The sequence below is a fragment of the Mastomys coucha genome, unplaced genomic scaffold, assembly GCF_008632895.1.
Source record: "Mastomys coucha isolate ucsf_1 unplaced genomic scaffold, UCSF_Mcou_1 pScaffold22, whole genome shotgun sequence".
Classification (NCBI taxonomy): Eukaryota; Metazoa; Chordata; class Mammalia; order Rodentia; family Muridae; genus Mastomys; species Mastomys coucha.
In genome coordinates, this window is record NW_022196905.1 from 100,109,720 (window position 1) to 100,135,024 (window position 25,305).

General features: G+C 40.1%; 1 protein-coding gene across 14 annotated transcripts in view; it reads left to right on the plus strand.

The window, feature by feature from the left end:
* The window catches only part of Brdt (bromodomain testis associated), a 67,260-nt gene that overhangs the window by 16,992 nt on the left and 24,963 nt on the right, over positions 1–25,305 (plus strand). For 12 of the 14 annotated variants that reach the window (XR_004109426.1, XM_031337177.1, XM_031337178.1 and 9 more), the window contains exons 2-13: positions 1,092–1,233; positions 1,989–2,228; positions 4,402–4,539; positions 6,187–6,301; positions 9,419–9,591; positions 10,735–11,085; positions 17,420–17,548; positions 18,257–18,445; positions 19,450–19,622; positions 19,835–20,115; positions 20,222–20,347; positions 20,414–20,590. Coding sequence is in view for 13 of the 14 variants with exons in the window: in XM_031337177.1 (XP_031193037.1) it covers positions 2,040–2,228; positions 4,402–4,539; positions 6,187–6,301; positions 9,419–9,591; positions 10,735–11,085; positions 17,420–17,548; positions 18,257–18,445; positions 19,450–19,622; positions 19,835–20,115; positions 20,222–20,347; positions 20,414–20,590 (2,041 nt within the window). In the remaining variant the exon portion in view is untranslated. The remainder of the gene's footprint in view (positions 1–1,091; positions 1,234–1,988; positions 2,229–4,401; positions 4,540–6,186; positions 6,302–9,418; positions 9,592–10,734; positions 11,086–17,419; positions 17,549–18,256; positions 18,446–19,449; positions 19,623–19,834; positions 20,116–20,221; positions 20,348–20,413; positions 20,591–25,305) is intronic. The other 2 variants (XM_031337182.1, XM_031337187.1) reach the window with 2 other exon arrangements.

The window sequence follows — 25,305 nt, forward strand, 5'->3', positions numbered from 1 at the left end:
GAAAAAATAAGGTGAATGCTGTGTGATTCCACATATAACATCTGGAGTGGTACATTTCACAGAACAGAAGAGCCAGCCTTGGGTGCTGCAGGTCTGTAACCCCAGCTCTCAAGAAGTTCAAGGCTCTTCTGAGCATAGTGAGAGAGACCTTGTCCCTAGAATAAGAAGAACAGCAGAAATACAAGTTGTGGATGCCAAGGGTGGGAGAGACAAGAATTGGTGGGATAGGGATGGTTCAATGGATGTAGAATTTGAGTTTTGTGAGGTAAAGAGATGTGAGATTGGCTTCAGGAAAACATGAATATGTGCAATAATAATGAACTAAGGACTTGAACAGTTAAGATTGATTCCATATGGATTTTACACAAGTCACATGGAGACAGGCAATTACTGGAAGTACTGATGTCATATAAATGACTCCTGGCTTAGTTTCAACATACATATGCCACTTCTCACTTTGCTTACTGACTAGAGGAACTATTATTATCTTCCATTCTTAGAGTCTGAACTCTCTATCTCTACTCAGTGCCAATCAGGCATCTTAGATAGAGCAATGTACACCAAAGAGCCAGGCCTTGACACTCACAGTTCTCTTCCTAATTTGTTCTCCATTTTACTTATTTTAGTTACTGCTGTTGTTGGTGTTGAGGCTTGGACTAGGGCCTAGGCCTGGCTTAGTCCACGTCTCTGCCACTGAGGTATGCTGCTAGGCCCTATATGAATTGGAGGGTTTGTGTGTGTGTGTGTGTGTGTGTGTGTGTGTGTGTGTGTGTGTACATGCGCGCGCATGCGTTTGCGCACACGCACCTGTACACGTCATGAAGCATGTATGGAGGTCAGAGGACAAGTTGCAAAAGCCTGCTGAGTCATCTTGCTTGGTTTTAGACCTAGTTATTTTGTGTGTGGAACAAAGGCCAGAGGACAACTTGTGGGTATTGATGACTTGAAATTTTAAATTACTTTATTTAAATCACAAGAAAGTCTTCAGGGGTGGGGGAATTAGCCACAACCACCGACAGTCTCCCCAGTGCTGAGTGAACACTGCAGACCACTTTTAACCCTTTCACCTTGTTGGTGCTGCTCTTTCTTAGGAATTTGTAGACTTTTCCTGCTAAGACCTCAATTTGTATTTTTGAAGAACAGAAAGAAATTCTGTGAAGTGTTGAAATAATTTAAACCATCTAAGACCAAGACATACATAATGAAACAATGCATACTATTTGTATAAAAAAGGTTAGTATTTGTTTAAAAATTTGTCATTTGTCCTTTTTTGTTCCTAGCCTAAGATGTGAGGGGTTAGGGTTTTTCTTTTCTCTTCTTTTCTTTTTTTTTTTTTAGGGAAGGGGATGTTTTTGTTTTTGAGACAGGCTTTTACTATGTATCCTTGGTCAGCCTGGAACTTGATATATAGACCAGGCTGGCCTTGAATTTATAGAGATCTGTTTGTTTCTGCCTCCTGAGTGCTTGGACTAAAGGCGTGCACCACCACCGCCAGACGGCGGTGGTGGTGCACGCCTTTAGTCCAGCACTTGGGAGGGAGAGGTAGGCAGATTTCTGAGTTCGAGGCCAGCCTGGTCTACAGAGTGAGTTCCAGAACAGCCAAGGCTACACACCAAAAAAAAAAAAAAAAAAAAGGTGTGCACCACTATGCCTGGACATTTATAAATGAACATTTAAACAAAATGTGCAGTATCTTAGATATGTGGATTGTGTGTGCCTATAATCCTAACACTCAGGAGGCCGAAGCAGGAAAGTCTTGTCTGAGGCTGACCTGGACTACATACATAGTAAGATGTGGGACCTGTCCCCAAAACAGCAGCATCATAAAGCCAGGCTTGGTGATGTACTACTTTAGTGAACTCCAGACCAGCCCCAGAGACCCTGTCCAGAAAACAAAACAACAAAAGTTACTTTTGTTCTTGAATAAATCCTTTGGGTTCTTATAAACGGCTATTTTAAAGTACTCATTTTTTTTTCTTATTTTTCAGGACATGTCCTCGTAGACAGCTTTTAAATACCAGGATCTGAAGTGGTTGAGAATGTCTCTGCCAAGTCGACAAACAGCTATTGTTAACCCCCCTCCACCAGAGTACATAAACACTAAGAAAAATGGGCGATTGACAAATCAGCTGCAGTTCCTACAGAGAGTTGTGCTGAAGGCTCTGTGGAAGCATAGCTTCTCCTGGCCTTTTCAACAACCTGTGGATGCTGTGAAACTAAAGCTGCCTGTGAGTACTTTATGACATGTTAACTTTAAAATAACTTTCTATTTTTAAATTTATGTATGTATGTATGTGTGGGTGCGTGCATGCATGCATGTATGTGTATGTGTGCACATTTCAACATGCCCATGTAGGTCAGAGGATAGCTTGGGGGTGGGGGGGTCAACTCTCTCCCTACACCCTGGGCTCCAGGGGCTGAGTGCATTGTCAGGCCCATTGGTTAGTACTCTCCCTGCTAAGCCATCACTGGCCCGGGTCTCAGGGGCTTGAATCTAGGCAGAAGGGGAACCTTCTAAGAGGCCCTGAAGCCACATGGCAGCGGACTAGAAGGAGCAAACTCAGGATCAAGATACAACCTGTGGAGACTTAGGATGTTTTTTCATAAAGCACCTCAATTAGGAATGGGCATGGATGAAATATGGGAGAGAGCTTTCACCAAACAGGGCTCTAGCACCTGCAGGTGTCAGAGCCCCCACATTCACTGTCTCATGTGGGAAGTGGGGTGGGGCTTCTTTCAAGACTTTTTCAGGTAATACTGGGAAATGGAGGCTGATGAATTCCTCTCAGCTAAGCTTTGGAGGAAGCAATTTTACATTCTAAAAACCATATTGAAAAGCACAGGCACTCAACCACATGCTGTGGTATATGTAGAGATCAGAGGACAGCAGTTGCCTCTCAGGAAGCAGTTCTGGCCTACCACCTACTATCTGCTGCTGTACCACACACTCCAGGCAAGCTGGCTGTCTCTGCCTCCCACCTCTCCATGGGAACACTGAGATTACAGATGTGTACCACCGCAATCTGGCTTTTTCTGGGGTTCCAGGGGATACTGTATGCTTAGGCCATCAAGCTTATAGAGCTCATACTCCTACCACCTGAGCCATCTCCCTGGTCTATAGCCTATTAACTTCATTGTTTATCTGCTTGGGTATTTTACATGTCAATTTTAAAGAGAAAACTAAAAGAAAAATTTAGTTGGGGCAGCGTTAAGACGAATGGTGCTCTCCCAGAGGACCTGGATTCGGATTCCCATCACCCATATGGTGGCATACATTATCTATAACTCAGTTCCAGAGATCCAATGGGAATGTCAGGGATCCAGTACCCTCTCTGGCCTCTTTTGGCACCAGGCACACACACACTCCACAGATTTACATGCAGACAAAGCACTCATACATAAAAAATGTTTAACTTATTAATATTGTTTGCACAGTTGATTATTCAGGACCCCTGAAGACCACCCTAAGTGTTCTCTCCTTCCCCTACTCCCAAAATGACACTTAATGATCTAAATGTGATATTATCATTTTAACAGTTCAAGATGACTCCTGTAAGTTTTCTTGTTAGAACATGCCACGGCAGCCTTCTGATCAAGAACAATGGCCCATTTACCTCCTCTTGAAGGCTTTTCCTGTCACGCATCACATTCAACTTTAAGTCTCACTTGAGTTTTTAATCATGTAGCAACAGAGTGATTTATAACACAGTCAGTGAATTGGGGAACTAGGATTTTCCCAAGTCTGTCAGGTTCCATAAATACTGCCTCCTCCTTACCCCCTTCCTTTTGTATTTTTTTCAAAAATAAATAATTTAAAATCTTGTTTTTGCCAATCTTCTAAGTTTTTTTTTTCATTATTTATTTGCATGTGTACATGCAGATACACCAAGGCAGGAGCATGGAAATTGGAGGACAGCTTTTAGGAGTCTGTTCTCTCTGTCCACCATGTGAGTCCTGCAGTCCCCTGTCAGGTGGTGAGGCTTAGTGAGCACTGAGCAGCCTGTCGACTGCCTGCCATCTGTAGACGCTTTTCCTCTCCTCTGAAAAGTAACAACTAGCCTTGGTCCTGGTTTCTAAATGCTTTGGCTTCCAGGCTATTGACAAAGGTAATAGTTTGAACTCCTTAGTTCAAGGTGTACAGTTTATAAATGGTTTAAATCTATAGTTGTAGGGAATTCCTTTTTTTTTACATGTAATGGTACTATACTGGACCCAAGACCTAAAAGCATCCAGGACAAGTATGCATACCACTAAGCTACATCTCTAGTCTGCTTTAAAATATGTATTATTAATGTAATGTGGTGCTGGGATGGAACTATGTTCTTGTGCATGTTTTATGAGCTCTCTACCTCCGAACTACCCTCAGCCTCATTCTAATGATAAGCTTGTTCAAATCCACAGGACTATTACACCATCATAAAAACCCCAATGGATTTAAATACAATTAAGAAGCGGTTGGAAAATAAGTATTATGAGAAGGCTTCCGAATGCATAGAAGACTTCAACATAATGTTCTCAAACTGCTACTTGTACAACAAGGTACGGAAGCTGTCAGCACCGTGGCTCTTCTTTGCTGTTGTGTGTAACAAGTAGGATTTCAGAGCCAGGTCCTGATTAGAAGTACTTCAGTGTTGTTTTTTTGGGGGGTAGGGGGGGAGGACAGTTTGAAACACAGTTTCCATGTGCTGAAGTCAAACTTGAGATCCTCCTGCCCCAGCCTCTAGAGTGTTGGACAGGCATGTCCATCATGTTCAGCTTACATATTTTTATTACATATACTGGTTTTGCAATATTTTGTTATTTTTCTCTTAGTGTGTAAACATGTGCAGAGGTCAGAGAACAGCATTCAGGAGTTGATTGTCTCCTATAGGTGGTTATGAGGCTGGACTGGGGTCATTAGGCTCATAGAGCAAGTGTTTTTACCAATTCTGAGCCATCTCACTGGCACTAATTTGCATATTTTAAGAAAAATGTTATTGGATTTCATAATTTTCATAATTAATCTATTTGCTCAATGTGTTTTTCAGCCCATTGGCTATATTTTTGCCTGAATAGCTGAAATGGGCCAAGGGAAAAATGAAATACCAAAGCCAGACTGTAACCCAGGAGGCTGAGGCAGGAGGATATTGTAAGTTTAAGGAAAGCTTGGGTATAGTGTGAGACACTGTCTCAAGAAGTAAAAGAAGCACAGGTGGGCTGGCTCCTTGTGACCACTGTGCAGGGTTTCCTCCATCTTTGTTGTTGTTGTTGTTGTTGTTGTTGTTTTGAGACAGGGTTTCTCTGTGCAACCTTGGCTGTCCTGGAAACTCACTCTGTAGACCAGGCTGGCCTCGAACTCAGAAATCCGCCTGCCTCTGCCTCCCAAGTGCTGGGATTAAAGGCGCGTGCCACCACCGCCCAGCTTCCTCTGTCCTCTTGATGCCTTAGTTACAGTTGAGCACCTGATGACACATTAATCTTAGTTAAATTTTCTAGCCACTGCCTAAGTTGGAAACTTACTGACACACATAGGACTGAACCTAACCCTGAAGTTTATCAGGGTGTCTATGGTAGAAATGTTTCAGTGTCAGACTGCAGCTTTCACATTTCCTTAGTGTAGTAGCTTTGTCTTTCCTCAGCTGTGGGTTCAATAAGGCACTACAGGGCACACAGATCTCAAACCCAGTCCCTACTCAGTGTGTAGGGTCAGTGACTCCCTCAGATTCAAAGAGCTTTGCTCAGCAATGCCCCCTATTCAAGGGTAGAAATCCTAACTGAGGACTCATGTTTGTATTGCTGTGTTGGTTAGATTACATTTCTTGTCATTCAGAAAAACCACTCTGACCTCTTTTAAAGGTTTATTTATTTATTATATGTAAATACACTGTAGCTGTCTTCAGATGCACCAGAAGAGGGCGCCAGATCTCATTACGGGTGGTTGTGAGCCACCATGTGGTTACTGGCATTTGAACTCAAGACCTTCCAAAGAGCAGTCAGTGCTCTTCTCCGCTGAGCCATCTCAACAGCCCCTCTGACCCCTTTTAAAGGTGAGGGGTTGGATGCCAGAACTTAAGTTCTTTCCTGCTACACTGTTTTCTAAATAGAAGAGATAAGACCTGCCAGAGAGTGCTATGGCATAATCTACAAAGAAATATGCAATGGCAAGCACCCTATGTACCCTTAGCATATTTCCAACATGTCTTCCAGCCTGGAGATGACATTGTTGTTATGGCCCAAGCTCTAGAGAAGTTATTTATGCAGAAATTGTCTCAGATGCCACAAGAAGAGCAAGTTGTGGGTGGTAAGGAGAGAATAAAGAAAGGTAAGGTCAGAGTGCATTATTGACACTGACACTCCTGGGAAGCATATGTGTATGTGTGCGCCCATGTGTACATATGTGTGTAATGCGTGTGTGTTAGAACAAAACATAAAATAAAAAAGTAGAATCCTTCAAAAAGTCATAGACCCATGGAAGTCCTTTTATTTCCAATTCTTTTGAACCGATTTGCCCATTTAAACAGTCTCCTCCACCTTAATTACAGGAGTGGCTGCCAGTCACATGTTGATATTTATCAAATTGTCACCCAGTTGACTGTAGCTGCTGTGGCCATTCTCGGTGGCTCTCATCTGTGCATGCTGTGTCAATGAAAGAGCCCAAATGGACTGTGGCTGAGAATGAAATGTTATTGCGTCTAAGATTTCTTTCTCCTCTAGTGGAAAATAGTTTACTGATTGAGCTGTCTGTTATACCCCCTTTCTTAATTTATATTTTGAAATAGGATTTCTCTAAGTTGTCCAGGGTGGCCTTCAACATGTGGTCCTTCTTCCTCTTGAATGGCCAGGATTACAAGCCTACATCACCATCTCTGGCTATACTGAAACATTTTAGAGCTGATCATGTTATTTACACAAAGACATATATAATTAATTTTAATATTCAAATAGATTACTATAGAGTATCATCAAGTGTTGATTTTGTATCACTAAAAATATTTATCTTTTTTGTTTGCAAACATTATACAATTTGTAGTTAAATGGCTGTAATACAGGAGTTTATAGTGGGTCTTTCTACACATCATTTTTATTAATAGTACTATGTACCTTTTCAACAATAGTTGACAGATTTTAAGATGGGTTATGTCTACTTGTGAGGGTTTCTCAATCAGTCATGCATGAGACTCACTATAATTTCCTGTATTCCAGCCATTTAACTATAAATTATATAATATTTGAACTGAAAAGACACTTTTCAAGAAAGGAAATATGAGGCACTACATACATGCCCATGGAGACCAAAAGAGGGCGTCAGATTTGCTGGGAATGGAGTTCCAGATGTTTGCAAGCCAGCATGTGGTAGAAATCAAACCTGGGTGCTTGGTTTTAATCACTAACCTAACTCCTATGGTGGTGCATGCCTTTAATCCCAGCTCTTGGGAGGCAGAGGCAGGCAGATTTCTGAGTTTGAGGCAGCCTGATCTACAGAGTAAGTTCTAGGACAGCAAGGGCTATACAGCGAAACCCTGCCTCGAAAAAATTTTTTTTTTCTTTTCGCGCCCTCCATTCCCTCTGTTCCTGTTTTTTGAGGCTTGATGTTATATAGCCCAGGCGGGCTTCAAACTGACACTCAGTGTTTGGAGAATGGATGTGAATGCCCAGTCCTCTCACCTCTACTTTCCAAGTGGGCAAAAAACATCATGGCTCTTACACATTGTCGTCTTTTTCCTTCCTCTTTTTTTTTTTTTTTTTTTTAAAGATTTATTTATGTATTGTGGCAGTCTGTGCAGGTACCTGCAGAGGCCAGAAGCGCTAAAGTTACAAGCAGTTGTCAGCTGCCGGGTCTAGGTGCTGAGAACCCAAATCCCAGCCCCCTGGAAGAGCAGGAGATGCTCTTAACCACTGAGCCACTTTCCAGCCCATTGAAGGGTTTATTTTTAAAGAAACATTTAATATATTTTTCTTTTTCTAGGAGTCAGAATTGAAGCCAAGATCTTGTGTAGGCTAAGTCTGTGTCTATCCCAAATTCTTTTGGTTTTTCATATTGAAAGAGGATCACATTAAATTGCCCAGGCTAGCCTCAAATTCACGCTCCTCTGTGTCAGCCTCCTTTCTAAATGGGATTACAGGCATATTACAACTATATTCTGTAAGAATTTGTTCTTTTCCTGATTCCAGCATGTTGATTGTACAAACAGTGTCTGATGTCTGTCTCACAGTCACCTTTATTTCCTCCCCAACCCCCTAATGGTGGCCTCTCACTTCCATGGCCTGCCCACCAACCCCAGCAACATAGTTAGTTCTATTTTTAGCTTTTTGAGGAGGCTTTGAGTGGATTTTGAGGGTAGACATGCTAATTAATATTCCAGCAGCAACCATGGGGCCCTTCTTTCCTCATGCTAATTTCTGCTTGTTTTCTTGGTGGCAGCCATTCTGACTGGGTAAGGTAGAATGGCAAAGCAAATTTTCTCTTCTATTTCTTTTCCGTTTGAGATAAGATCTTATAGATGTCAGGCTGGCCTGTAATTCCTTATAGAGGCTATGTCTGCCCTTGAGCTGATAGCAGGCATGCACCACCATGCCCAGCTCTTTCTTTTAAAAATGTAATTGCTTTTCATTTCTCTAACTTTATTTGTGTGTATATGTTTAGGTCTGCATTTCAGTGTGCACACATGTACTCAGTGCCCATGCTTGGAGGCCAGAAGCAGGGTTAGACCTCCTAGAGCTAGAGTTGCAGACATGTAAGCTGTCCAGTGTGGGTGCTGGAAACCAGGCTCAAGTCCTCTGCAAGAGCAGCAAGTGTTCTTAATGCTGACCACCACTCCAGCCCCTGATTTGCATTTTCTTGATGGTTAGATATTGAACACCTTTTCTTGTACTGCTAACCTCATACTTCTGTTCTTGACAAGTGGCTTTTCAGTTCATCTCTCCATTTATAGCTGAATTATTCATGTTCTTATAAGTTTTTTAAAAGTTTTTTTTTCAAAAAAAGGTATTGGTGTGAGTGTGTGTGCATTTATGTGTGTGTTTCTGTGTACTATGTGTGTGCACTTATGTGTGTGTGTCTCTGTGTGATCTGGCATCTCTGTTTAGAATCAGATGACTGGAGCTATGTAGGTTGATTTCTGGATCCTATATACAATTTTTTGTTGTTATTCTTTAGGTTTTATTGTTACTTGCTTTCTTTGGCCTTCAACACACCTGCCTTAAATTTAACTTTCCCAAAATTACATTTTAGAGATTTTGATATTGGGGTTTTTCAACTTTAAGCATTTTTTATGTCTCAAGGATTCAGCATCTTGGACCAATTCTTTTGGGAATTATGACCAAGTTGTCAGCAACAGTGTACTAGGCTTATCTCCCCAACGGAATTAGATTAGAATAGGATATGGAAAAATGGTGTTTTATGCTTATCAGTATCTGACTGTGGTTCACATTTCACTAGATATCCAACAAAAGATAGCGGTTTCCTCTGATAAGGAACAGATTCCCTCCAAAGCAGCAGAGAATGTCTTTAAGCTGCAAGAGATTCCTTCTGGGCTTCCTGATATCTCTCTCTCTTCCTTAAACATGGCTCAAGAAGCTCCCCCCGCCTGTGACTCACAGACTCTGGTCCAAGTAAGTGTGTGTGTGTGTGTGTGTGTGTGCGCGCGCGTGCGCACACAGGTGTAAACACACAGGTGTACAGGTGTGTGAGCCCATGCAGAGGTTCTGCCCTTTTTCCTAGAGACAGGGTCTCCCACTGAATCTGGAGCTAGACTGGCAGCCAGCCTGCCCCAACAGTCCTCCAGCTCCTTCCCTCACAATGCTAGAACTACAGGTGTGGCCATGCCTGGTTTGACATGAGTGCTGGACATAAAGTCAGGTCTTTCTGTATGCACAGCAAGCATTGTGAGCTACTTAGCTTCACTGTAGCTTTAAACTTGTTTTACTTCTAAAATGTTTACACTTTTAAAAATTGGCATGAGAATTGGTTGTCAGCATGGAGTCATTTTTAAAAATATTTTGTATTTTTACTTTTTTGTGCATGTGTGTGTTTGTGAATGTGTATCTGTATGTAAGTCACATGTGTATGGATCACTTGGTGGACAGAAGTGGAAGTCAGGGGGGTTGTGAGCCTGTTGTATGTGCTAGATGCCATGTCTGCCCATCTACATTTCTTAAGTAGACCTTTGGACCATTTTACTCTCTCAAATGGTATTACTATCAAAAGCTGTCCACTTTGATCCAAGTTTGGAGGTATAGTCCTGTAGTACTAACATTCAAAAGGCTATGGCAGGAGGATCACCACTTAGAGAACAGTCTGGGATACATCTGAGAGCAGCCTGGGCTACAGAGTAAAACAAAGCAAAACAAGTGTCCATACTTACATTGGAGGTTTTTTCCTTTAATGTAACAATGACATATAGTTTCATTTGTTTTGTAACATTATGGGCCATGTCACCATACCTGGCATCTATAGTTTGCACTTTAAGAGCACATATCCCAGCTAATTCCATGTTCTCAGAAACATAATTGGTATAAACATGACTTTGATTTTCCATCTTTCATTTGTCTTTAAGATTTGTACAAGATTTTTTTTGTGCTGCGGGGAGGGAACATAAAAGTTATTTGTTCTATCTGTAAAAGAGGAATTAACTAATATTTGATACATGTGTGGTGAAAATCCTCTCATAAAACTTGGTATTGGTAATGGTTTCTTTTGTTTTTATTAATGGATGGTGCTTCCTTAAGTGTGCTTTCTGTTGAACTGTTCCTTAGATTGCAAAGGGTGTGAAGAGGCGCGCAGACACAACAACTCCTACCACTTCCATAGCTAAAGCAAGCAGCGAATCTCCTCCGACACTGAGAGAAACAAAGCCAGTGAGTATGCCAGGAAAAGAAAATACAGTAAAGAACACTTTGCCAGACTCTCAGCAACAACACAGAGTTTTAAAAACAGTCAAAGTAACGGAGCAGTTAAAGCACTGCAGCGAGATTCTTAAAGAAATGCTTGCCAAGAAGCATTTGCCATATGCATGGCCCTTCTATAATCCTGTGGATGCTGATGCTTTGGGACTCCACAACTACCATGACATTGTCAAAAATCCCATGGATCTCGGGACGATCAAGGTAAATACTGCCTGAGTGGGAAGAGCTTTCTTTTCTTGTCTTGATTGTAAAAGTATTTCATCATTGCAAAGAAATCGATCTAATGTCCAGGAAATTGTGAAGAAAATTACATCACCAGAATACTAACACCTGAAGAGGACCATTGGGACATTTGAATACATCTTCTTGTTTTTCCTGTAAACATACCCATCTTACAGGCTAGTGGAGATTGAATTAGGGTCCTGGTCTTACACAGCATCTGCTCGGCCCTGGCTCTCTTTTAAAGTACAGTTTTGTTTCATTATTTTTATCATTATAGTAAAGTTTGTTAACATGTTACTAAACTTCGTGTTTGCCCTCATTTCTTGTATTCTGCTGTCTCCCTCCAAGTTTGTTCTATTAGTTAAAATTCAAAATCAGTGGTCATTTTTATGGATTTATAGGTAGTAAACTCAGTTTATATATAAAAGTATCTTGAATGATTCTTAAAGTGGATATAAAATTCAAAATGACAGTCATTTACTCTCAACACTTGGATGATGTTTCAGCATCTATTTGCTGTCAAGCAACTTGTCATTTGTACATAATTTATCTTCCTCTCTCTAGCTCGGTATTTGATTTATATCCATCTTGTACTGGAAGTTAACCTTTTCAGTCTGAGGATCCATGTCATAAGTTTTTAATTGTTATATCTTAAAATAGTACTGTTTTATTTTTTGATACAAACTCAGACCCAAAGGTTAAAGAGTACTATCAGGCCAGGCAGTGGTGGTACACACATTTAATCCCAACATGTGAAAGGCAGAGGCAGGCAGATCTCTTGAGTTTGCAGCCAGCCTGGTCTACAGAGTGACTTCCAGGATAGCTAGGGCTACACAGAGAACCCCTGTCTCAAAGCCCCAAACACACACACACACACACACACACACACACACACACAGAGAGAGAGAGAGAGAGAGAGAGAGAGAGAGAGAGAGAGAGAGAGAGAGAGAGAGAGAGAGAAAATATTATCGGAAATAAGCGTATGTTAGGAGGTAAATGAGAACCTGTAGTTACAGTGTATTTCAAGAAGAGAAAGTAACTTGTGGAATAGCCACGAGGTAAAGAAAACAATTGAACAGTATCTTAGTATGTATTTAAAACATAGGATGTAAAGGAAACCCAGAGGAGGGTGAGATGGGGAGGAAGGTAGGTCTTAAGAAAGCTGCTACAGAGAAGCATGAGAGTCTCAGCCTTAACTTAGGATTTGTGGTCTTTTCTCCAGGAGCTGGGTACACACCAGTTCCGAAGCTATTAGAGGGTTCCTGAAACAGGAAGATGTCAATTCAGCTCTGAAATCATTCTCAATTGTCATTGATGTGGCTGGTAGAAATTACACTCTTGAGACAGATTGATTCCTCAGTGTTTAAAAGCATGGTCTGCTCTTGCAGAGGACCTGGGTTCAGTTCCCAGCTCCCACAACAGAGGCTTACAGCTGTCTTTCCTGGAAAGTTTCAAAAGACCCATCCCCTTGTCTGGCCTCTTTGGATACCAGGCGTGCACATGGTACACCAACATACATTCAAGGAAGATACATACATATATAAATAACACACATACATAATACATACATACATACATACATACATACATACATACATACATACAAACTTTTAAAAGAAAACTAACCAGCCATGGTAGTGCACCTTCAATTGTAGTAGTACTCAGGAGGCAAACACAGGGTGGATCTCTGAGTTCAAGGCCATTTTGGTCTACACAGTAAATTTCAGAGAAGCCCTGTCTCAAATAAAAACAAAACAAAATGATAGCTCCATCCTGCATCATCTTAGTTTTGCATTTCTGCCCCAGCCTGGCTCATGCCATGGCTGGTGGATGCTGGGATTACAGGCATACACCATTATACCTGACCTTGCATTTCTTTAATTTAAAATGAGCCTCCTGTAATTCACCTGCATGTTGGTCTATGGATTGTAACTCACACCCCTGTTACTCTTATGCTTTAAAATCTTTTTATTGCTCTCTTATTGTACAATTTCCATGTCAAGACAGTCTGAAAACACTTTCCTGTCTATTTTGCCTATAATGCTCCCTTCATTCTCTTTACTTGTAAATGCTCATTGATTTCTTTTGTAAGTGTAAAATTTGATAAATATAGAACAATGTTTGATATTTGTTTTAAAAAGATGTACATAGTGATCTCCCTCCCTCCCTCCCATCCATTTATTTGCTTTCTGGTTAGCACACAAAGAAGTGGGTTCTCTTCCCTCTTTTCCCCTTGGTCACTTGTTTGTTGAGACAGGGTCTCATGTAGCCCAGGCTGGCCTCAAACGTACTGTGTAACCGAGGCTGACCTTTAGTCCTGAGCTTCCTGATTGAACCTCCCCAGAGCTGGGTTTAGAGGCATGCACATCGAACATATATTCTATTACCTTCTGTTGTTCCCTTTCTGCCTCCTCTCTTTACTGTTCTTTCTACTTTCATACTGTACATGTATCTTTTTTTAAAGATTTATTTTTATTTATTTATTTTATGTGTATGAGTACACTGTAGCTATACAGATGGCCATGAGCCATCACATGTGTGGCTGTTCTCTGACCCTGCTCGCTCTGGCGTAATTCACTGTAGCTGTCTTCAGACACACCAGAAGAGGGCGTCAGATCTCATTACAGTTGGTTTTGAGCCACCATGTGGTTGCTGGAATCCGAACTCAACCTTCAGAAGAACAGTCAGTGCTCTTACCTGATGAGCCATCTCGCCAGCCCTATATGTATCTTTACATATATGTACATACTGCATATGTATATACATATATGCAAAATTTTAAATCTAGATTCTTTGTATAAGAGAAAACAAATTCGTCTTTCCAAGTCTGTCTTATTTCAGTTCTTCTACAATACTCACAGTTTCCTTCCTCCTCAGAGCTGAATAAAATTCCCTTATGCGTGCACCACATTTTTGTCAGTCATCTGCTGATGAGCATCTCAGTTGGTATTACCTCATGTCTGTCGTGCACAGAAATAGCTAGCGGTAATCATGGACATGCAAGTGTCTTTGATATGCCAATTGAGAGCCCTCTGTGGACCTACATGTGGGACCACGTGTGGCAGTTCTTGTTTGCATCTTTAAAAGACACTCCACACTGATTTCCAGAGAGCCTATACTGACTTGCATTCTCACCAGCAAAGTATAAGAGTTTTCCTGTATCTTTCCTAATATAAGCTGTTTTTTTCTCATCTTAATATTAGCCATTCTGACTGCGGTAAGGTAGAAAATCCATGTAGTTATTTTTACTTCCTAAGATAGATAACAATATTGAACACTTTTAACTATCTATTGGCCATTTGTTTTTCTTCCTTTAAGAATGTCTGTTAAATTCACTAGTATCTCTATTTAAATGATGGGAGGGTTTTGTTTGGATGTATACATGTATGTGGCAAGACTACTATAGTTTCTCGCACTAATTCTCTTGTTGTGGTCTAGTGCATGGTTGGCCACGACTTTCTTCCATCCATCGCTATCTCCTCATTCTGCTGATGGTTTCTTTTTGCTACAAAGAGCTTTTTAATACCACACAATACAACTTAGTAATTCTTGTTTTTCATGTACTGAGCTGTTGGAATACTTTTTTTCAGAATGCTTTTTATGTTTGTTTTGAAGTGGGATTTCCCACACATACATGCATACACACATGATTTCCTTCTTCATTATCAGTGAGCCAGAGGAGCTGCTGGTTTTGTATGTTGCTTCTGTATCCTGCTGCTTTGCTTGCAGTGTTTGTCAGCCCTGAAGGTTTTCTAATGGAGTCTTTAGGGTCTTTTAAGAACAGAGTCTTGTCATCTACAAGCAGGGAAATCTGACCCTCCCTTCCCTGTGCCATCTTTCTTATTTCTTTCTGTGTTCTTATAGCTGTAGCTAGATTGACTAGGAGTGAAGAGAGTGAGTTCCCTTGTCTCATTCCTGATTTTAATGGAAATTCATTTGTTCCCCATGTAGCATAAAGCTGGTTGTAGGCTTGTTGTATAAGGATCTTAAATCTCTTTATTCTTCAGAGATTTAAGAGTTCAGATTTTTTTTTTTTTTTTTTACCATGAAAGGACTTTGGGCTTTGTCCAGGCCTTTCTCCATCTCGTGAAATGCTGCTGTGGATTCTTCATCGTCTTTGCTTTCCCTGGGTTGCTGGCTGTCTTCACCAGGTCTGAGGTCCACTTCTTTCCCTTGTTCCCCTGGTTTTAAATCTCCTATAAGGTCACCGATCATTTTTACTAATAAGCGTTTGAAATCTTAATATGGTGTTTTACTCCATCCCCTGTCTTTGAATTCGGTAGCTAAGGAACGTTACACTCTTTTTGGAGAAGTCTCTTTGCTTACCCATGGTTTTGGGAGTGTGGGTTTCCATATGTTGTGTTGTGCTGTGTACATCTGTTTATGTACATCTCCTGGTTTAATTCTTGTGTTTTTTTTTTTTTTCCTTAGTGAATAGTCTGCTCTTTAGGGCTCGATTCCACTCACTGAACACCACTAAAACAGGAGAAAATAACTTTTAAACATGAGATATAGAAGTACAGTGAAAATTGATTAAAGATCACTAATATACCATTCATAGTCAGAAAACAGAAAATGGCAGAGTGCCAACGTTTTAAAGGATGATTAAATGTGAAACCAACTAATGAATGAAGCTATGGCAGGGAGTAAAGAAAGATGGAAAATAGAAGCACGGATAAAAGAAGAGAAACAAGAAAGGAGAAGAGTGTTCTGAAGGAGAAAAATACATTAGAAAGAAAGATGGAAAATTAATAACAAGAAAATGTAAAAAGTTATATAATGTGAGGAGATCAGAAAATGAGAACATCAGAGTTGGGATTTTTTTATATATAAATCAGGTGAGATCAGTCCACCTGATCTTATAATTGGAAAGCATAATACAGAAACATCAAAAGGGAGACTAAAAGGAAACAAAAATAGATTTTATGAAAATAAATTTAAAAAAATGAAAGCTTTTCCTAAAAATTGAAGAAACCATAGGCTTAGAGGGGCGGCTCAGCAGACACACTTGAAGTCAGGCCTGACAACCCGAGTTTGGCCCCTGGAACCCACGTGGGAAAAGGAGGAAGCTCACTTCTGTGGCTGTCCTCTAACCTCCATAAGGGATTCATTGCACACACATACATATGCACAGGATGGGGAGGGGCAGAGCAAGGAGAAGACAAAGTTTTGACTTCTTTGTCAACTCTTCAAAATTGGAGATGGCTACCAATGTGCACAGGTCAGCTGACTGACTTGATGCTGGGCTTGTGTCTCATGCATCAGAGCTGCCTCCACTTTAGCTTGGTCCTGCAGTTGTATATCAGGGGCCTGCTGCCAAGCTGAACACTGTAGCCTGTGGACCCTCTGGAAGATCCCTAGTTTCTGGCCCCTGGGGATGTTCTGGCTAAAGAGCTTCTTCCAAGTACAATGGGAGAAGGCAAAGCAACCAAAGTGCTGAAATCAGCAAACACAACTCTGCCTTCAGTTTCAAAGTCCACAAGCATTAGTCACTGCTGGGGGAGGGGATGTGACTGTAGGCATCAGGCATGTCCACTGCAGCTGCAGAGTTCTTGGGCCAGATGCATGAACAGATGGGCAGATCTACCCGTTGATCTTAGGCTTGGGGTGTCAACTCCAGTTAGTTGGTTGATGAGGTCATCTCCAGGCCCCTAGGGTGTTTTCTACCCTCATGGCCCAGGCAAGACTCCTGTCACTTGCACCTTTGGTTAGTTGGGATCTCTCCCATCTGCTTCCTAGACTTATCCCTCAAATTGGGTCTGTGACAGATTGAGTTCAGACTCAAATGGTACCTAGGCCACAGCCCTCTGAGCCAGGAGATCTCTCTCCCTCTGCCAACCCCTCCTGCCTAAAAGGCCACTGTCTTAGCAAGGGCCGCAGCTGGATTTGGGGCTTGTGAGATCTGTGGGTATAACCACCAAGTGTCTTTCTCACTGGGACTGCCCAGTTTGTCTTTGGGATGTAGCTTCTACTACTTCCTCAAATAGGAAACCACACTGCTAGCCCTGTGTCTGGCTTCAGGCTCTTTTTACTGTTTCCCATTTTGTTGTGTACCTGTTTCTCCATATTTCTAAGCTGACCTATCAGGCCATTTATGAATTTTCAGCATTCATTGTTTCTTTGGAATGAAGTCTTTTTAAGAGATTTTTTTATTCTCCCAGTATGCACAGAGGCAAATGTCTAGGCCATCATCATACCCAGACGTTGAAATATTTTCTCTGTGTTATTTTTTCCATTTCCCAGTACAACTAAATTGTTTCATGTAAATTGACTTCAGTTGTTTGTGAATCCTTCTAATATTTCCTTAACTCAGGGGAAAATGGACAATCAAGAATATAAGGATGCATATGAATTTGCTGCAGATGTCAGACTGATGTTTATGAATTGCTACAAGTATAATCCTCCCGATCATGAAGTTGTGGCGATGGCTAGGATGCTGCAGGTGAGGCTTGACTCACTCACTGAGTAGATTACCTTTGAGCATAATATATTTATTTCTGAACCCTAACTCAAGAGACAAATGATAGCCTCTGTCCTTAATAGTGTCAATAAAATGTATAAATTACTTATTACACTGTAGGGGTTTACCCTTTTAGTTGTAAGCTTTAGCAGCACATTTTTAAAAAGGAAGCTGCCCCTTTTCAGAAGAAATGGATAATCGTTAGTGAGAAGAGGGTAACAGGTCCCTGGTGGGACTGACTGAACCCCGTCCTGCTTCAGGAGAGGGCCCAGTCTTGAGTCACTGAAAGGTAGACTGTATATGGCGTGGCTGACCTTAACTACCTAGCCCTTGAACAAAGATCAATCCTGCTGAGAGACTAGCAGCTCTCATGTGCTGAGGCACAGAAGCGCAGACAGAATCATCATGTTGCGCTTCTTCTGGTGTGTCTTAAAGAAGTCTGCCCAGATATCTCCATGGGTATTTTTAAAGGTGTTCTTGTTGCATTGAAATTGAGAAAACCAAACCAGGTGGTGCATGCCTACAATCCCAGCACTCTAGAGGTGGGCAGGAGGATTTCAAGTTCCAAGGCATCCTGGGCTACATGGTGCACTCCAGGCCAGCCTGGACATGGTGAAACTCTGTCTCAAAATAAGCCAAAAAATGTGAACAGGTTAAAAAAAATGTGAACAGGTTAATTTTCCATTATAGGATGTTTTTGAAATGCATTTTGCCAAGATTCCTGATGAACCTGTTGAGAGTATGAATGCTTGTCACCTTACAACAAATAATGCCAAAACCTGCAGAGGAGAAAGCAGCAGCGAGGCCTCCTCAGGAGACTGCTCTTCTGAAGACTCTGAAGATGAACGAGTGCAGCATCTTGCCAAGCTTCAGGAGCAGGTGGCCGTATATGACGCAAGTGTTGATGGTCCCCAGGCGACTAGTCTGTGATGAAATGCTTGCCCATTTACAGCTGTTATGTTTAGATCACCTAATGCCATCTATAGCTTTAGTTAGTTCTTGGCATATTTGCCATGTTTAATATTTCCTACTCAAAAAATCTATATGCTAGACAAGTCTAGAACCACTACCACCTCCTCTTCTTTCTCTTCTTCTTCCTCCTCCTCTTCTTCCTCCTCCTCTTCCTCCTCCTCCTCTTTGAAACTTTCTCATGTACCCGACCTGTCATGAACTTCTGCTCCTTCTGCCTCCACCTCTCAAGTGCTGGAATTGTTGGTGTACACCATGGCGCCTGGGGATTATTTACAATTCTGCTATTTGCATTTATAGTCTGAGTGGTTGATTCTTACTGAGGTGATTTATGGTATAATGTGGAATATTTTAAAATGAGATCACTTGCTACTTTCTGTGATAAAATAGTAACTTTTACTGAGGTCATGTCTGAAGACTAGGCTGGAGAGATGGTTTAGCAGTTATTAGCACTGGCTGTTCTTCCAGAAAAAACACCTATAAGATATATATATAAGATGTATATATATATATATATATATATATACATATATAAGCACATACATATATATACACATACGTATATATATGTATATATATATATATATACACATACATATGTATACACATATACATATACATGTATACATGTATATGTATATGTGTATATATAGATATATAGAAACTTTAACACCAAGAAATGTTGGGCAGTATTGATTTTATTACTATACTATATTATACTATACAGTTTGTTTATTATTTATTTATTTATATGCCCTTCAAAATGCTGAAATTCCAAAATGAAGCAAAATCCTGAAGGAAACAACATGAAATGAATTTCACAAATGGACTTTGTAGTACCATGTTTTTCTAGTATCTTTAGTGCTTTAGAGACATAAATGTTTAAAGGCTTTTGTTTTTTTTTTCTTTCCCAGCTTAATGCTGTTCATCAGCAGCTGCAAGTTCTGTCCCAAGTTCCATTACGTAAGCTGAAGAAAAAGAATGAGAAGTCTAAAAGGGCGCCAAAAAGGAAAAAGATTAATAACAGAGATGAAAACCCAAAGAAAAAACCTAAGCAGATGAAGCAAAAGGAGAAGGCCAAAAGCAAGTAAGCATGTTCAGCGAGTGAGTCTGCCTAGACAACGAGCTCAGTGAGGGGACACACAAGCAGCCTATACCAGGTCCTGGTTTTATCCCCCTGCCTAGATGAATTAATTAAAATGAAACTAATGCATGTGTGCTGTGGGTACATTGTATGAAATTCCCACGTCAATACAAATATGTTTAAAAATATGAAACAAATATATAATTTTGTTACAGTCAACCAAAGAAGAAGAAGCCTCTTTTGAAAGTGGAAGAGGAAGACAATGCGAAGCCAATGAACTATGACGAGAAAAGGCAGCTCAGCTTAGACATAAACAAACTGCCTGGAGACAAGCTTGGTCGAATAGTTCATATAATACAGTCAAGGGAGCCTTCCCTGAGAAACTCCAACCCGGACGAGATCGAGATCGACTTTGAGACCCTGAAGGCATCCACACTTAGAGAACTGGAGAAGTACGTCCTGGCTTGTCTGAGGAAGAGGTCGCTGAAGCCCCACGGTAGGCTAGGCCCCGCCCCGTCCCTAGGTCCCGCCCCACCTTGCCTCTAGGCCCCACCCACGCCCCAGGCCCTTCCCCGCACTCACGGTTGCTCCTCCTCTCACAGCGAAGAAGGTTGTCAGGTCTAAGGAGGAGCTCCATTCTGAAAAAAAGCTGGAGCTGGAGAGGCGGTTGCTGGACGTCAACAATCAGCTGAATTGTAGGAAACGGCAAACGAAACGTCCAGCAAAAGGTAGGTGGCGGTTTCTCCGCGCCCACCCGTGAGCCCTGACCCCTGTTAACACTCCTTGTTTTGCAGTGGAGAAGCCGCCGCCGCCCCCGCCTCCGCCCCCGCCGCCGCCCCCGGAGCTGGCCAGTGGGTCCCGCCTGAGTGACAGCAGCAGCAGCGGCAGTGGCAGCAGCAGCAGCAGCTCGGGGTCTGCGAGCAGCAGCAGTGACTCGAGCTCCTCCGACAGCAGCAGCGATTCGGAACCAGGTTAGCTGGCTCGTAGGCGTCGCTGTGGTGGGGGAGTGGCCTTTCCTGTTGAGTCGGGAGGATGTTTAAAGGAGGACCTGTGCTTGGATGCCAGCATCCTTAGTAATGCACCAAGAGCCTTACTCTTTCTATAAAAGAAGGAAAGGACGTGACTCGGGCCTGCTGGGAAGTCTCCTAGGAAATGTACGAGGTTGAAAAGCAGCGAGTACTGCTTTCACTTCTTAAAGAAAACATTGTTTGGGAGGCCTCGGTGTACTTTGGGTCACTCTGATGTGAAGTATCTGGACACTGCTTACTGAGTTGAACTATCTTTTTGAATTAAGAAGCCACTCACCCCAAAATTTGTAGAGAGTGTTTTTTTTTTTTAATTTATGTTTCTTAACTATAGATTGTTACTTTTCATCTATAGAAAAAGATGGAGGTGCCACATTTTCTTGTGCAGTTTGTCAGTTGTATTAAACCAGGTCACTCATGTTTTCTTTGTTTTCCCATTACTAGTGGTATAGCTGCCATGCGATCATTGCCCACCCCACCAATGGTGTTCCATTTTAACCAAGCAGCAAATGCAGAACACAGGGCACTTTCTTCCCTAAAATTTTCTTTATCGTTAATGGGATGTTTCTTGTAAGGTTCAGTTCTTTTTAATTAAAAAGAACCTCACAGAAACTCCAGTGTAAGACTTGCTTTTTCAGGTGACAGTCAGGGTCTGCTGGCTTGCAGTGATTCTATTTTCCTTTGATTTTGTTTCGTGTGTGTGTGTGTGTGTGTGCGTGTGTGTGTGTGTGTGTGTGTGTATAGCTAGTCACTGATTTAGTTTTCACATTTCTGAGTATGTAGTGGTGAACAATCTTGTAAAATTTAAAAGAATGTTTACTTTGGTTAGAATTTGTTATTATTTTAATACATTTCAAAACTCATTTTAGAGTTCTTATTATGAAGTATTTCTTATATTTTACTTCTAAGCATAGAACAATACTGGAAAAAAATCTAAGTTGCATTTAGTATTTTAAATTGTAATTAACAATTGTAATTTTACCCAATAAAGCATTTGTGGCCTAATAAGTTACAGCACCTTGTCTTTTATTTGTAGGATAAAACTATTACTTAGTTTGAATTATTTAACCTAAAAAATTCAATAAATGTTTTGAAAGTTAGAAAAAAATACCACATAGAGTTTTTTGGTATAGCACCTTAGTATTTAGAATTCCTCCCTCCCTCCCTTCCTCCCTCACTCCCTTCGTCCCTCTTCACTGTCTTTGCTTACTGTGTAGACTGACCTCACATTGTAGGCCAGAGTGGACTTGAACTCAGCAATCATCCTGCTTCTGCCTCCCAACAGGTATGCTGTACCACACAAATTCTTGATATAATAAATATTCTAGTATATTACTTGAAGAGAAGAAACTGTTTATCATCACCTATATGTTCTTAAAATGGCATAGAAACTTTTTTCTAACTTTAACAGAACAACTCAAACTCAGAATTCTAGTCCTAAAACATGGCTGAGTTTGTGTCTGCCAAGCAGCATTCATGGTTGCTGGCATGTTTTCCTGGGAGCTTTGCTCCTGTTGTATGGTGGTGGGACTGAAGCTCCTGTGCACACAAGGTGAGTACTGCAGTGCCAAGCTATGTCCTCGCTGAGTGTCTGTGCTGGGCTGAGCTTGTGCTGTAGCCCAAGCCATCCTTGAACTTGCCGAACAATTTTGTAAAGTTAACAGAAGTTTTGCTGTGGTTAGGATTTGTCATTCTAATACATTTTAAAGTCACATGCAGCTCTTATTATAAAATATTTCTTATATTTGACTTCTAAGCATAAAACAGTACTAGAAAAAAATCCGTTGCATTTATGACCTCAAACGATAGGTCGTGTAGGCCCGCACATGTAGACTGATCTAGAAGCTTTTAAAAATATATGATGTTAAAATTAAAGCAACAAATTTTATCCCCTCTCTTGGCACTGGAGAGTAAACCCAGGATCTTACATAATATACCAGGAAATCAATTTAACCACCAAGCTACATGTATATTCCTCAGCTCTCTTCATTTATTTGTTTATTTATGAATGGTTTGTGACTTGTTACACTGAGATCAGTTTGTCTTGTCTTTTGCTGTTGTCTAAGATGGGAACTTCTTGTGCAGCCACAGATAGACTGAATCTCCTGTTCTTTCTCTCACAGTCTCCTGAGTGCTGGAATCACAGGCATGTGTTGCTACATCTGGCTTCTCATTTATTCTTGAAATATTAAATTTTGAATACACAATCTATATTCTTTACTAGAGGGAAACACTGTTTAAGTGTATTATAAATTACAAAGTCTAAAATGGAAAAAATTACATCTATGCTTTCAATAAGCAAATTAAGTATAGGATCTTTTAATACTTTAATACTAAACTGATACTAAAATACTTCAATACTAATAGTAAATACTTTAAAATACCATAAGACTTATTAATTTCTAGTGTATAAACTAAGAACATTTTTACTTCTCTGATAAAAACAATAAATTTTTTAAGCAGGATTATAAATTAGAGAGAAAAAATAAATCAGACCCCATCAATGTAATATTCTTGTAAAAATAATGAAAACAGCTCTGTTTTGAGCAGTAGATGACAAACATGTTTCCAGCTTTCATTGTTTGGTGGAAATGGGTTATTCACCCCCTCAAAAAGTGAAAATTGGGTATATTAACAAAACACCAAATAAGAATAAAGCTAAGGCATAGTGGCACGTACTTGTAACCCCAGCGTTGAGGGAGCTGAAGGCTAGCACAGACTAGTGATCAAACCTTGTTTCAATAAAACAAAAATTAACTGGAAGAATCAGTAAGATGTTGACTTTATATTGATAGTGATTTGTTTAGAATGGATGCAGTTGGATATCACGATCCTGAGAGTTTAGGTAGTAGAAACAACTTTTAAAACTTTTAAAAGCTTTGGTGGCATACATACTTTCTTATTTAAAAACTAATCACATTTTTAATTTGTCTACCTTTTAATACTTGTCATACTGGATTTATTAACATTTTATTGGCATATGTTAATTCTTTTTTCTCTGTAATACTTTAAACTTTTATTGCATTATGATGAGAAAAGTTACATGATTTCAATTTATCTGAATTTGTTAACATTTAAAAACATATTTTAAGTAAATAGAATTAAATCACATTCTTGTTTCCCTTTTGTACCCCCACTCCTCCCAGAGACCCCCTTTCAATACCTACAATATCTTTTTTGTCATATTCCTTAAAATTTATAAAATATTATAACAATAAAAATAAGTATTATAAAAGTTGTTTGATATAAAACAACAATCAATTTAACAGTCTTATGTAGATGTTTGTCTACAGCAATACTGAAAATACATAATTTTTCTCAATATAAATTTTAAATAACTCCAAACATATTATACTTCAAAACAATACATCACTACTAGTATTTTCTTAAATGAACATAAATATATAAAATCTTTTTGTTTGTTTTGTATTTAGTAGAGTTTAAAATCTCGGCTCTTACTATGGTACAATCCCAAAATAAGAACAATTTTTAGACATTGGATTTCATTGTAATAAGGCTGTACTTTAATGACCCTCACATCACCAAAGGATTTTACCTCCATCATAGCTAAGCTGAAAGTTGATAGTTCTGCTGTACCAAGAAATGAATTGTAGGCTTGATTTTTGGATACAGACTTCATGCTATGGTCAAAGCTATTTGACTTGAGTGAGTGAATTTATTCTCAGCACACAGAGAACAGGTTACATTCGTTTAAGAAATGGTGTATGTATTAAGATGGTCTATCCATAAAGTCATTCACCAACTGTTTCAATGAACAATGGTTCTGCTTGGAGGGTAGCACAGATATTAGGTGAGGGTAAGAATTTGGTTCATTAGCTGTGATAATTTGGAAAAGCATTCATCTCAGAGAAAGAGTAACTTATAAAGTTCTCTTCTTCAAACTTGATACAAGAGTTAAACTCAAGCAAAGCATTCAGTCTCACTCTTTGTTGTTCCCTTACAAGCAACCTCCCTAGTTAATCGTCTATGTTTCTTTTGGGTATATAAATACTTTTGAAATAAATAAGCTGTTCTGAAAACCATAGTATAGTGTAAAGACATGAAATAAACAATACTACTAATAGAGAGGCTGAGATAGGAGAAGCAAGATTTCAAGACCCTTATGTTGTACACGGCCAGACATAGTCACAAACAAACGAGCTGAAAGTGTATATAGATTGTATAATGTTGGACCTATTTCTCCAATTACCAAATTAGAGAGACCATTGGATGACAATCAACAAATTTCTAATTCCTCATATTTTTGGATTTGAATCGATTAGGATATGTTGGTAATATTAATTTTCATATTAAGATATTAACAAAAGTAATTGTTACTTCCTGTTGTTTTGGTTGTAAAAGGTGGTATTAAGTTTGTGTGGATTTGTTGAAAGATTACCTTCTTGCTTCTTCTAGGGTGTAGTTTTGCTCCTTATGTTCATGTTTTTCATCTGTTATCCTTTGTAGGACTGGATTTGTGGAAAGATATTGTGTAAATTCTGTTTTGTCATGGAATATCTTGTTTTCTCCATCTATGGTAATTGAGAGTTTTATTGGTTATAGTAGTCTGGGCTGGCATTTGTGTTCTTGTAAGGTCTGTATGACATCTGCCCAGGATCTTCCAGCTTTCATAGTCTCTGGTGAGAAGTCTGGTGTAATTC